At 49.6% G+C, this 12768-nt stretch overlaps 1 protein-coding gene across 3 annotated transcripts in view; it reads right to left on the bottom strand.

Annotated features, from left to right (window-relative positions):
- WDR27 (WD repeat domain 27) overlaps positions 1–12768 on the bottom strand; it is a 2413256-nt gene that overhangs the window by 545528 nt on the left and 1854960 nt on the right. For all 3 annotated transcript variants that reach the window (XM_069606956.1, XM_069606954.1, XM_069606955.1), the window contains exon 18: positions 2524–2645. In XM_069606956.1, coding sequence (XP_069463057.1) covers positions 2524–2645 — 122 coding nt within the window. The remainder of the gene's footprint in view (positions 1–2523; positions 2646–12768) is intronic.

The raw sequence follows: 12768 nt of genomic DNA, 5'->3' as shown, positions 1-12768 counted from the left end.
AGCGACACTAACCCTCTTCTCAACTTCTTCAATTCTGTTCTCAAAGCTTATCCATCTTTCGTCTAATTGTTGGAGCTTGGTGTTAGTGGTCTCCATAAAGCGGTGGAGTGCTCTTATTTCCATTAGAATGGTCTCCAAGTTTGATTCCAAAATTGTTCGATTAGTAGGAGGGGAATCACTTTTTGGCCTTTTTAAGGTGGCCGCTGATGTTTCTTTATTTGCAGAGACCTTTGTTTGACCTTTTTGTGAGGACATCTTGGAAGGTGGATTAGGGTCCCACAAAAATTTAATAGTCCACCAAGAGAGTCAAAAACCGTTTGTCTCAAGTTGTATCTACGTATTAAAAGTACTGCTTGTACTTCATAAGGCTCCTTAAAATATGAGCTATTTTTATGAGACAGCCGTTAGAACAGCTTTAAAGAAGAGACAAAAATGGTGCAAAGAGTCGTAATATGTGCAATTCGCCCAAAGAAACAGATTGTCATCTCTTTTATATGAGCTTACTGGCAGAGGTCTCATAAATTATTTATCTGTTCAAGTAACTATTGTAAGAAAGCAAACTATATAATTGACACCAGCCTTAAAACAGATGCTGAAAGTTCCTTCATTAATGTTACTTCACTTAATGCCAGTTTTGAGGAAATCCTTTCTTTAAGTAAAGCACAATAGGTTGACAGTACCTTAATTGCTAGTAAAATGTATGCGGTCATTTAGTATAAATGAAATTCTTCAAAAATAAGCTTCCAACACAGTGAAAGACATCAGCATTCTGTAGAAATCAAACGTTGTATGCAGCTGCCTGTGTTGTGGTTAAACGCTGCACCTCGATGGAAATACGGACCGTGTCAAACTTCAAATGCGACCCGACATGACTAACAGGAAGCGCAGCACTCCTTGAACTTGACACTGCTGTGTCGGCCCTCCCATCAGTTAGGGTAGGGTATTAGGCTGGAAAGCAGAAGAACCCTGCAGCGTTCTCCAGAAGCAAAGGAAGTAGGTAAGGCTAATTTGTAGGAAAGAAATATGATTTAGTGCCCCTCTGGTAATAAATAATGATAGCGGAGCAGGAGCTCCGAATTAAGCAGCCATCTCGCAGCGCTGGAAGCCACGCCCCCATTTTGGGTTTTTTTTTAAAATCTGTATCTGTGCTATTGTTTAAATGATTGAATACAATTGGAATATGCAGAAATAAATGTATAATGTGTTTTGTTTGGTAAACCAATAGTAATCAATAAATGATTACTACAATTCTTATCCTACCTCACATTAAAATGTGAAAGATACAGTGAGCTAAAGTGTGGCTGCAGACTCTAAAGTGGGCCTTCCCAAAGAACAGGTCATTTAGCCATGTTCATTCTCGCAGTGGGGCACCTATGCCTATTTTCTGATTGTTTAAGCGACTTGGGTTTAGTCACCCTAAGTTTCCTAGGGTCATCCAGACGTGGAACCCTCGCTCACTGTGCTCAGAGAAGCACAGCTCCACCTCACTGATGAGGCCCAACAAGGCTGAAACACGTGCCTGGGGTTGCTGTTGGCCCTTTTGTTCAGAAGAGAATTGCCATAGTATTTCAGTGCTGGAATGCCCATGTGGGCGGGACAAAGACTGATATCCAAATGGATATTTCCCTTCTGTGAAAGGTACAGTGAGCTAAAGTGTGGCTGCTGACTCTCGAGTGGGTAGCCGTGTTCGTTCTGGCAAAGGGACGCCTATGACAATTTTTTGATCACATTAAAATGTACTTGCCATAACTTGATTGCATGTAGTGCCTTAGCTAGCATTCTAACAACTTGTTTAGAAAAAAATGCATAAGTAACTCAAAGTACCATTTTGTGTAGAGCAAAACAGTCTTTAAAAGTGTTTCATTGACATGTTCAAGTCCTTGTGCTTACAAGAGGACACATTAAACTATCCAACACATTTCAGATCTAAGATCCTTCATCAGGGCAAAACTCTAATACACATAAAAGTCTGGCTGCTTTCTAGACTTGTATTTGTAATTCTTCAGGAATAGAAATGATACAACCCTCTGGCTTTCAATAGTGAGGAGACATTTGCTTCCATATGTATTTATTCCCCATGACGATAAGAGAGTGCATGTTCCAGGTTTTTGTCCCAGACATCTTCATTGGTGTTCTATGCCCGTTTGGATATTAGCCTGTCTGTCGCAAAAACAATCCCATTAATCAATCTCAATCCCTCTCTGTCAATCTCAATCTCTCTGAATCTCAATCTCTCTGAATCTCAATCTCTCTGAATCTCAATCCCTCTCAATCTCAATTTGTCTGAACCTCTCTCTCTCTCTCTGAATCTCAGTCTCTCTGTCTCTCTGGATCTCAATCTCTCTGAATCTCTCACACTCACACATCAGAAATATGAACAGAAATGTTCACAACATCATTAGTCAGATGCAATAGTTCCAAGTATTCACACAAAATCTCATTCAAAACCCTCCAAAAACATCTCACTGAAGCTTGGAACACATCTATAATACAGTATATATTGAAAATGAAGTAATCAATTACCAAGATGACTGCCGGTTCTGTGCTCCGTGCTGACCAAATCCTTAACGTTCTGTCATCTGCTGAAGAAACTAACAAATTCTTGTCATGGCTCCAGCCAATAGAGATCACTGCACCATCATGGCCTTTAAAAACAAAAAAAAAGTATTGGAAAAAATACCCTATAATATAACCTCATAAGTGACTGTTTTGTTTAATGTTTTAATGTTTGTTCTGGGTCAGCCCAGAAGAAAGGGACCCAGAAAGCACCACCCTACGTGAAACTGAGATTTGTGAAATACGGTACGTAAAGGTGCAGCCCAGAAGAGGGGGACCCAGAGGTGAAACCATCTCCATCCCTGAACTTTGGATTACAATTGAGAAGGGTGATTACCCAGAAGAGTGAGACCCTGGGGTGACCCCGTCACCAAGTGAACTTTGGAAACGAACTTTCATTTGTTAAAAGAACATTTGTTTTTGTACATCAGGCAAGCGACTCGCAGGAAACGAGACTTGGCCATCAGTGGTCCAAAGAACTACCATTGGAGCTGTTGTCTCGTGCTGGAGAAGCCCGAGACTATACTGTGCTCCATGCTCCCATCTTACCCTGTATCCAAAAGGTGGGGAAGGGAGGCCCAGGCTACTGCATCCAGATGTATTATTTGGGAACACTTCTTTCTTTTTCCTGAGAACAATTCAACACCCCTTTTTGTATCAGCTGTGAGGTTTGGCAATAGGTTTCTTAGTATAGGCCCTTTTATTTTGACACAACGCCACTAGGACTGCCTTATTTTTCATTTGATGGTCGACGCTTTCTCCCATCTTAGATTTAGGTTTAGATTAGGCGTTTTTCCAACCTGCATACAACATTTATTGTTCAATAAGGAACAAGTTACTTACCTGTAACTGTTGTTCTCCAGCATGGGTCTGGCATGGATTCACATGCTCATGAATATTCCCCGTCGTCAGGCTGGGAATCCTCGGTAAAGAAAAAACCAGTATCAGTTTCGTTTCTGATCTGTCTTTCGTAGTAATAACCAATCACTGGTCTCTGCGTCATACTGACCACAGCCAATGACTGCCCTCTACCTAAGCACCGCCTCTGGCAGCCATCTTCAGATTTGGAAGCACGTGAAGTGGCAGTATGACCAAGTGAAGAGCCGCAGAGGGGTAGGCGGGAGGGTTCGCATGTGAATCCATGCCAGACCCATGCTGGAGAACAACAGTTACAGGTAAGTAACTTGTTCCTTCTCCAGCATGGGGTCTGGCATGGATTCACATGCTCATGAATAAAGAATACATAGCAGTACACACATGCACAACCACGGGAGGTGGCAAAGGCTCAACATTAAGCATCACATCAACTCAACATTAAGCATCTTACCTCCTCACCAGGCTCACCTCAGGCGAACAGGTTGCGCAGCACTGCTTGGCCGACCCTGGACTCCTCCCTGGAATCCCGGTCGACGCAGTAGAATTTCGTGAAGGTGTGCGTCGACCTCCACGTAGCAGCCCTGCATATGTCCAGCAGGGGCACACCAGATAGGAACGCCGTGGTAGCTGCGATCGCTCTGGTGGAATGGGCTCTCGGACGGCCAGGCAGCGGTCGGTTTGCCAACCGGTGACAGCACATGATACAGCCGGAGAGCCATCTGGAGATGGAAGCCTTCGAGAGAGCCTTCCCCTGATTGACAGGTCCAAAGTTCACAAAGAGTTGTGACGTCTTCCGAAAACCCTTCGTGCGGTCCACGTAGAACTTCAGCGCTCTAGCTACATCCAGCGAGTGCAAAGTCCTCTCAGCCGGCGACGAAGGCGACGGGAAGAACACAGGTAACACCAAGGGTTCGTTGAGATGGAAGTCCGACGGTACCTTGGGCATGAAGGGGGGGTGCGTCCTGAGCACTACCCTCGTGTCGTGGAAAGTCAAGTACGGGGCCTTGCAGGAAAGGGCCTGGATCTCTCCCACTCGTCGTGCGGAGGTGATGGCCACAAGAAAAGCTGTTTTCCACGATAGAAACTTCAACGGGGCCGAGTGCAGAGGCTCGAACGGAGGTCCCATGAGCTTGGTCAGCACCACGTTGAGCTCCCACGCCGGGGCCGGAGCCTTCACCGGCGGGAACGATCTGAACAGTCCCTTCATGAACTCTTTCACCAGACGATGAGACCACAAGGACGTCCGGCCCGTGGTTCTGGTGTATCGGGAGATCGCAGCAAGATGAATCTTGATGGACGCATGTGCCAGACCAGCTTTGGCCAGCGTCAGCAGGTACGGCAGTACTTGGGGAGCCGTAATCCGTAGAGGGTTAATCTTCTGTGCGTGGCACCAGACAGAGAACCTCTTCCATTTGTGTCCGTAGCATTTAAGAGTCGAGGACGCCCTGGCCTTTGCAAGAACCTCTCTGCAATCGGCCGGTATGTCGTATCCTCCAAACTCTAGTGCTGCAGGAGCCAGGCCTGCAAGTTCAGCGACTTCGGGTCGTGGTGGAGGATGGCGCCTCCTTCCCTGGAGAGTAGATCCGCGTCCGCCGGCAGCTTGATCGGCGGGGACGCTGACAAGTCCAGAAGGTCCGGGAACCATATCTGCCTCGGCCACGCAGGTGCGACGAGGATCATCCTGCACCGTGACCTCTTGAGCTGGTTGACGAGCCGGATTAGCAGAGGCAAGGGAGGGAACGCGTAGAGGAACAGGCCCTCCCAGGGGAACGAGAAAGCATCGCCCATGCTCCTCGTCTGGGGAAACCTGCTGGCGAACCTCCGGCACTTGGTGTTCGTCGCCGTCGCGAACAGGTCGATCTGGGGTGTGCCCCACCGTCGGAAGAGGCGATCCACCAGATCCTGCCGTAGCTCCCACTCGTGGCACGAGCGCAGCTCCCTGCTGAGTGAGTCGGCGATGGTGTTTTTTATCCCTGCCAGATGAAACGGCACCAGAAAAATCCCTTGGGCGACGGCCCAATGCCACAGGTCCTGCGCCTCCTTGGACAGCGCTGGGGACCTGGTTCCGCCCTGTTTCCTGATGTAAAACATGGTGGTGGTGTTGTCGGTGAAGATCCTCACCACCTTGCCCTTGAGGGACGGAAGGAAGGACCTGAGGGCCCAAAACACTGCACGGAGCTCCAGGACGTTGATATGTAGGGACTTCTCCGTCGGGAGCCAGAGTCCCCTTGCGTGCAGATTTTCGGTGTGCGCTCCCCACCCTTCCAGGGAGGCATCCGTGGTCACAGTCTCCTGGTGGGCTGGGGTCTGGAAGTCCATGCCCGCCGTCAGATGCGCGCGGGTGCCCCACCACCGTATCGCTCGTCGGAAACTCTCGTCGAGCTTGATCCTTTCCTCGAAGCTGCCCGTCGTCTGGATCCAGCGCGCATCCAGGAATTCTTGCAACGGGCGCATCCGGAGCCTGCACATGGGAATGAGGTAGATGCAGGAAGACATCATCCCGAGGAGGGACTTGATGGACCTCACTTTGGCCGCGTCGGCCACCAACATCCGTTGCACCTTGCCCAAGATGGTCCTGGTCCTCTCCTCCGACGGGGAGGCCAGAAGGGACACTGTGTCGAGCCTCGCTCCCAGAAACAGTGCGACTTGCGCGGGCACCAGGTGGGATTTGGCGTAGTTCACGGAGAATCCCAGGTCCGTGAGGAGTTGGACGGTCCTTGCCGTGTGGACCACGGCGAGCTCCCTCGTCTTGGCGCGGATGAGCCAGTCGTCCAGGTAGGGGTAGACGTGGAAGTAGGCATCCTCCAAATCCAATGACGATAGGAAGTCTCCTTCCTCCAGCTGACCCAGGACGTGCTGGAGGGTGACCATCCGGAACTTCTGCGCCTTGATGAACTTGTTCAGACGTCGCAGGTCCAGGATGGGGCGCCATCCTCCCGTCTTCTTCTTCACGAGGAAGTATCTCGAGTAGACTCCGGAGCCCCGAAGCCTCTTTGGGACGAGTTCGATGGCGCCCTTTCTGAGCATCGCCTTTACCTCCAGGTGAAGTTGAGGGACGTGAAGTTCTTTCCTGGCCACGGGGGGGACGCGCGGGCACCTTCTTTGAAACTCGAGCGCGTGGCCCCGGGCCAGGGCGTCCAGCACCCAACGGTCGGTGGAGATGGACTCCCACACGCTGACGAAGCCCGCCAGCCGGCCTCCCATCGGGGTGCTTCGGTGGGGGCCCGACCCCACGGCCGGTTCAATCCTGCTTGGACGCGGCCTTGCCGCCTTGACCTCCTTGGCGACGACGGCGGGGTCCGCTAGACTTGCCTCGTCCTCTGTAGGCCTCTTGCGACGACGAGCGGGCCGCTTGACGGTAGGAAGCGAAACCGCCGCCGGAACCTTTGGAGGCGCCCTTGCCTCCGCCGCTCCGAAAGGGCGTCCGTCGTTGCAGGACTCCAAGGGCCCGGGCCGTCTCAGTATCCGCCTTGATGGCCTGAAGGGAATCGTCCACTGTCTTCCCAAACAGGTTGTTCCCGTCGAAGGGCATGTCCAGGACTCTGGTCTGGACGTCCTGCCGGAAGTCCGTAGCTTTGAGCCATCCACGACGTCGAAGGCAAACACCGTTGCCCAGCTGGCGGAATCCAGTGTCGGCGATGTCCGTCGCCACGGTTCCGAGGCCACCTCACCTTCCTGCAGGATCTCAAGGGCCTCCGCCCTCTTGTCGTCCGGCAGAAAATCCAGCAGGGGAGCCATCTTGTACCAGAGCTCCCTGTCGTAGCGGGCCACGATAGCCAAGGCGTTGGCCGCTTTAATCGTCGTCGCTGCCGACGAGATGACTCTACGCCCCATAGTATCCAATTTCTTTCCCTCGCCGTCCGGCGGGGAAGACGATGTGGAGGCCGCACCCCCCCCCGCTTTCTTCCTGGCTGCCGCGGAGACGACGGAGTCCGGGGTAGGCTGCGCCCGGAGGCATAGGGGGGCCGTGTCCGGGACCCGGTACTTTTTCTCGTACCGGTCTCTTCTAGCTGGCGTCGTGGAAGGGTTCTTGAGGAGGGAAAGGCCCTCATCCCAAATGTCGTCCAACAGAGGCACTGCGAGGACCGTCTTCCTCTTGGCCTCGCGCCGCTGATAAAGGAAGCCTTCCTTTTTCTTCTCCTCAGGGCAGAGTTGGAAAAGCTCGGAAGCCCTGGAGATCATGGAGTGGAAAGATCCGATCTCGTCGGGCGGAGAGGCCCTGGTGGGAGGCGACGACGGAAAATCCTCGTCGTATGCCTCGTCGTCCGTACCCGTCGCTGCCGTGTCAGTCCCCGTATCATCCCCTCGGGTGGACGGGGAGGAGGGCTGGAAGGGGCGCGACGGTTGAAAAGGAGGTGGTGGATGGATCCTTCTTTTCTTGGTAGGGGGAACACCAGAAGGTCCCGGTTCTGGATCCCCCGACGGGAGAGGTTCCTCCGTCGGTAACGGTAGCCTCGTCCTTATCTCGGAGCATAAGGACTGTATGGCCAACAAAATGGCCGCCGAGTTGTCTTGCGGCGCTGGCAGAGGGGAATCCGACGGGCGAGCAGGGGCCCCGTCGGTATCCTCGACGATGTCGTCGTCGTCACCTGCGTCGGGGTCCATTCCGACGGGCTGGCCTTCTTCCACGCCTAGGCCGTGGCTTAAGACCTCGATCAGCTCCTCTTCTGAGGTTGAGGCCGACTCTACGACGACGCCCTGCCCCCCCTTCTTCTTCCCCACGGAGGGTTTCACGGGGGTCCTATCGATGGGCACAAAGGAAGACTCCCTCCGAGGAGGCAGGGAGATTCTGGGCCCTGAGGTCGCCACCACTGGTGCAGCCACCACAGGCTGAGCCAGGGCCGCCGCGACCGTTTCGATAGAGGGCTTGGTCGGATGGATCAAGGCCTTCACCACCTTAGGTGCGCTCACCGCCTTATCCTTGAGGGAGGGGGCACTGCCACGCTCCTCCTCTGCCTTAGAGCTCGACCGGGGCCTCTCCAGGAGCTTCGCCGGGTGCTCGGCCTTCCTCTTACCCGACCCAGAGCGTTGGCTCGTGGTTGATGGTGCCGGGGAGGGTGCGCCCTGCCTGGCGCCCGTAGAGCCCGACCGTTCGGCGCTCCCGGTGCCAGCGGACTCGCGGTGCTTGGCCTTATGTTGGGCCCCCGTCGCCGGGGCGCCCTCAAAGGTCTTAGAAGACCGCTCGGATTTCTTCTTCTTCTCGCCAGACGGGCTCTTACCCTCCAGCCAGTTGGCGAGACGTTGATGGCGGTCCTTCATGGTCCGTTCCGACATGTTGCCGCAAAACGCACAGTCCTTCTCCACGTGCGTCTTGTCCTCATGAAGGCAGTAAAGGCAGAAAGAGTGTTCGTCCTCCTTGAAGACGTTCTGCAGCTGGCATCCAGGGCAGACCCTGAACAGCTTTCCGGGCGTCGAGCTTCCCTTCTCCTGGGCCATCTCCGAGACAGGGCCGGAGAAGCTTCTGGAGTCCTCCGAAGTGTAGCTCGACGAAATCTTCACCCTTGAGGGGCACAGATGAATCCGACACGGGTCCCCGTTGATCGGATGTAGGATCGGTGGAGCTTGAGGCTCTTTTGACCGAAAGAATCGAAGTTTTTTGTAAAAAGCGCGAAAAAATAGCACTAACGCTCGAGAGCAATAGCACGAGGATCCCAACACATGAACGTGCGGTAAAAATCTGAAGATGGCTGCCAGAGGCGGTGCTTAGGTAGAGGGCAGTCATTGGCTGTGGTCAGTATGACGCAGAGACCAGTGATTGGTTATTACTACGAAAGACAGATCAGAAACGAAACTGATACTGGTTTTTTCTTTACCGAGGATTCCCAGCCTGACGACGGGGAATATTCATGAGCATGTGAATCCATGCCAGACCCCATGCTGGAGAAACACCCTTGAACTGTCCTCCCTTGTGTCTGTCTTACTTGCTGTCACCATACGTTCTTCACAGAGCATAGAAGGAAGGGAGTGGGGATCTAACAACAGGGGAGGAAGGGCAATAGTCAGCAATGGATCTACAAATAACCAGGGGAGCAAACAGTGGGGGATCAGATCACCCAGTCAGGTAAGGTGTGGAGTGAACTGTGTATTGATTTAGGTGTTAGGGAGGAGCTATTCCTGGCAGAGGAGGGTCTTGTGCACCTTCCTGAACCATAGAAGTGAGGGGGCGAGTCTGATGTTGATTGGGAGGAGGTTCTAGAGTCTTGGGCCATAGACAGAGAAGTTTTCATTTTTGTTCCTTCTTGCACCATAGGAAGGAAAAAACTGGACTGCTTCGTACTGTGCGTATGGCGTGGCTCCATATCATGCAACCATAGGGCTAATTTGGGCAACACAATAATACACTTCAAGTTTTGTTATCTCCACCTCCAGCCTCCCCATTTCTATTGGCAGAGTCAATGTGAACCAAGCTAACCTTGGGACATCCCCAGCCCAAATAAGTTTTAGCTGTGCTTTTCTCAGTACGATAAAGTATATCTCCATTGTAATGGGCACATCCACAAAGATTTACAGCATCTTCAGCAAGACCACCCTTTAAATTAGCAATATCCTTACCATTATCCTTATCACAAGTTTAATCCAACAGTCAATCTTTGATCAAGAACTTCCAATGCAGTCACATAATTTCTATTATGAAGCATAGACATGTCCCAATTCTGAATCCTCAGATAACGGACTTCTCGCGAACACCACTGAAAACCCCATCTTAACCTGTCCACTCCATGCATGATGTTAGTGGTAGCAACTCAGACTTGGTCCAATTAATTTTAAGTCCCGATTCGGCCCAAAATTCATTCAATATATCTATTATGGGGGGACATTCTTCTTAGGCTCTGAAACATATCATAAGGTCATCTGTGTATAATGAGGCAATTACTTTGTGTGCATAGCTTTATGCCTTAGACTTTATGCTTTTACCTCAAGCATCAGACTTAAGGCACCACTGCCAATGCAAACATGAATGTGGACATGCGGCAACCCTAACGCGTTCCTCGCTTAAGATTAAAGGGTTGCTCACTATTTCTAACTAAATATCCCTATATTCTCTACTTGTCCCTCTCTCGAGGGATTACCGTGGGTTGTTACTTGTACTTGCACCTATCTAGGTTACAGAGGGTATGGAGGGGTCTTTCCCTATCCTGGCTCACTACCTTCCTATCTGCTCAAATGTTGCACATGTCTTCAAGGTCGATACATTACTTTATCATCATCGGCTTGGGTCTGTGTGTCTTTTCAAACTGAGGTCCTTGATCTCAATGGTCAAGGAAATTCTAAATACAAAAAACAGTTTGCAATCTTCTGGGGCTGTTTAACTTAAAAGATGTTGATATGTCTTATCCGTATCCACCGCTTCTATTTTTGTGTAGTACGGGGTTTAGGTCATCACTCCTGAACCTGAGGTCAACCGTTTTCAGCGGTATCACCTTATTTCCCGCTTTCTTCAGGACATATACTGACTTGTTTATTGCCAATTCTGTCCTTGGCAATATCCATATTGACATCTTTTGACAAGCTCTACCCAACTATCCTGGACAAACCCTAGTATTGGGTTTCCTTCCATGTAACATTTCAAATGGGGAAATGCCTGTAGTAAAATGCGGGGTAAATCTGTAGGCAACTACAGAATCCTCTGCAGTCTTTCTCCAATCTGTCCCTTCCAAAATAGCCACCCTTATGCTTTCTTTGATGACTCTATTAAATCTTTCAACTATTCCATTTGTTTCTGGTTGATAGATCGAGCTGGTTCTGTGCTCAATACTGTTCACCCTTAAAAATTCCTTCATCTCTTCTGCAACGAACTGTACACCATTGTCCATCATGATAGAAGTGGGATGTCCTTCCCTCCTAAAGATGTCATCAAGAAATTGGATTATGTCCTTTGCACACAACCTTTGCACCCATGACAATCCCACCCAATGTGAAAGCATGTCTACAAGCACTATATCATATCTACATGCTCCTTGGGATGTAATTGGCCCCACAATATCAAGTCCTAGCCTTTCCCATGCCACAGATGGAATAGACATGAGAGTCATTGATTCTATTCTCATAACACAGCCCTTGGCTGCATTCTCACAAATGGCACATTTTCTGATAATTCTTTCTACCTGTAGATCCATTCCTGGCTCCCAGTAATCTTGTCTAATTAATTGTTTGGTCTTGGTCATTCCCTGATGACCCTTATGTGCTACTTCAAGAATGATCTGCCTCACTCCCGCCAGCAGGAAATATTTTGTCTCCTCTTAAAATCATTCCGTCCTTAACCAAGAGTGTGTCAAAAACATGTTTAATGGAATCAGGTATGGTCCCTCTCCTAATTTCAGCATCAATCATTCCTGACTCCAACCTTTCTTTGACATCAATAAGCACTTAGTCAACTATCACGCCAATATACCAACACATCATCTTGGAAACACAAGACACCATCCATATCATGAAAAAGTTGGTACATGATGCGTTGGAATACCGAAGCTGCCGATATTAAACCGAACGGCACGCGTTTGCATTGAAATAACCCCTTTGGGGTAATAAAAGAGGGGTGGAGAACAATCTGGTGATAAGCAGATTTCAGGTCTAAAGTGCTCATCACTCGCGCCACCTTTTTTATGATACCCAACATCTCAATGATATTAGGTAAAGGATGTCTATCTGGTATTACACATTTATTGACCGATCTTAAATCAATACACAACCTAAGTTTACCATTGGGTTTGTGTACTATAACCAAAGGGGAAACCCACTCAGCAGCTTCTATCCATTCGATCACCCCTTGCTTTTCCAAATTAAGCAATTCTTATTTTACTGCAGTTCTAATAGCCAGAGGAACATTTCTTAATTTTCGTACTACTGGAATTGAACCTGATTTTATTCTGATCTTACGCGTGAATCCCTTGAGGCTTCCTAATTCCTCGCGGAAAACAGCATGTTGTGACAGATTTTCTATGGCATAAACATTCTCTTCCACATTGGGATCTAGTTTTATCTGAAGTCTTTTCTGGTATGACCAACTTAAAAGTATATTACCTTTCTTTGAGACATAAACCTTCCCTTTAGCTGATCTATCTTCAAATTTAATTTCAAAATAGCTCAGAACCAACCTTCAATGTCAATTTTCCTACCCCCATATGCTACAGGTCTTAGGTCTACTGGATTGAGGATGACATTCTTTTGCATTTCATTCTCAAAGATGTGTTTGGGTAACGCAGTGTATTTAGCTCCTGAATCTATGACCATGCCACATTTTCACCCTTCAATTTCAATAATAGATGTTGGTTTTTCAGTATCTGTATCATCGTCTTGAACGGCAAGTGTCATCTGAAGTAAAGTCAATGAGACACG

Source organism: Ambystoma mexicanum, chromosome 4p, assembly GCF_040938575.1.
Source record: "Ambystoma mexicanum isolate Mex_15411 chromosome 4p, UKY_AmexF1_1, whole genome shotgun sequence".
NCBI classification, from domain to species: domain Eukaryota; kingdom Metazoa; phylum Chordata; class Amphibia; order Caudata; family Ambystomatidae; genus Ambystoma; species Ambystoma mexicanum.
This window is presented reverse-complemented; position numbering and strand designations above follow the sequence as displayed.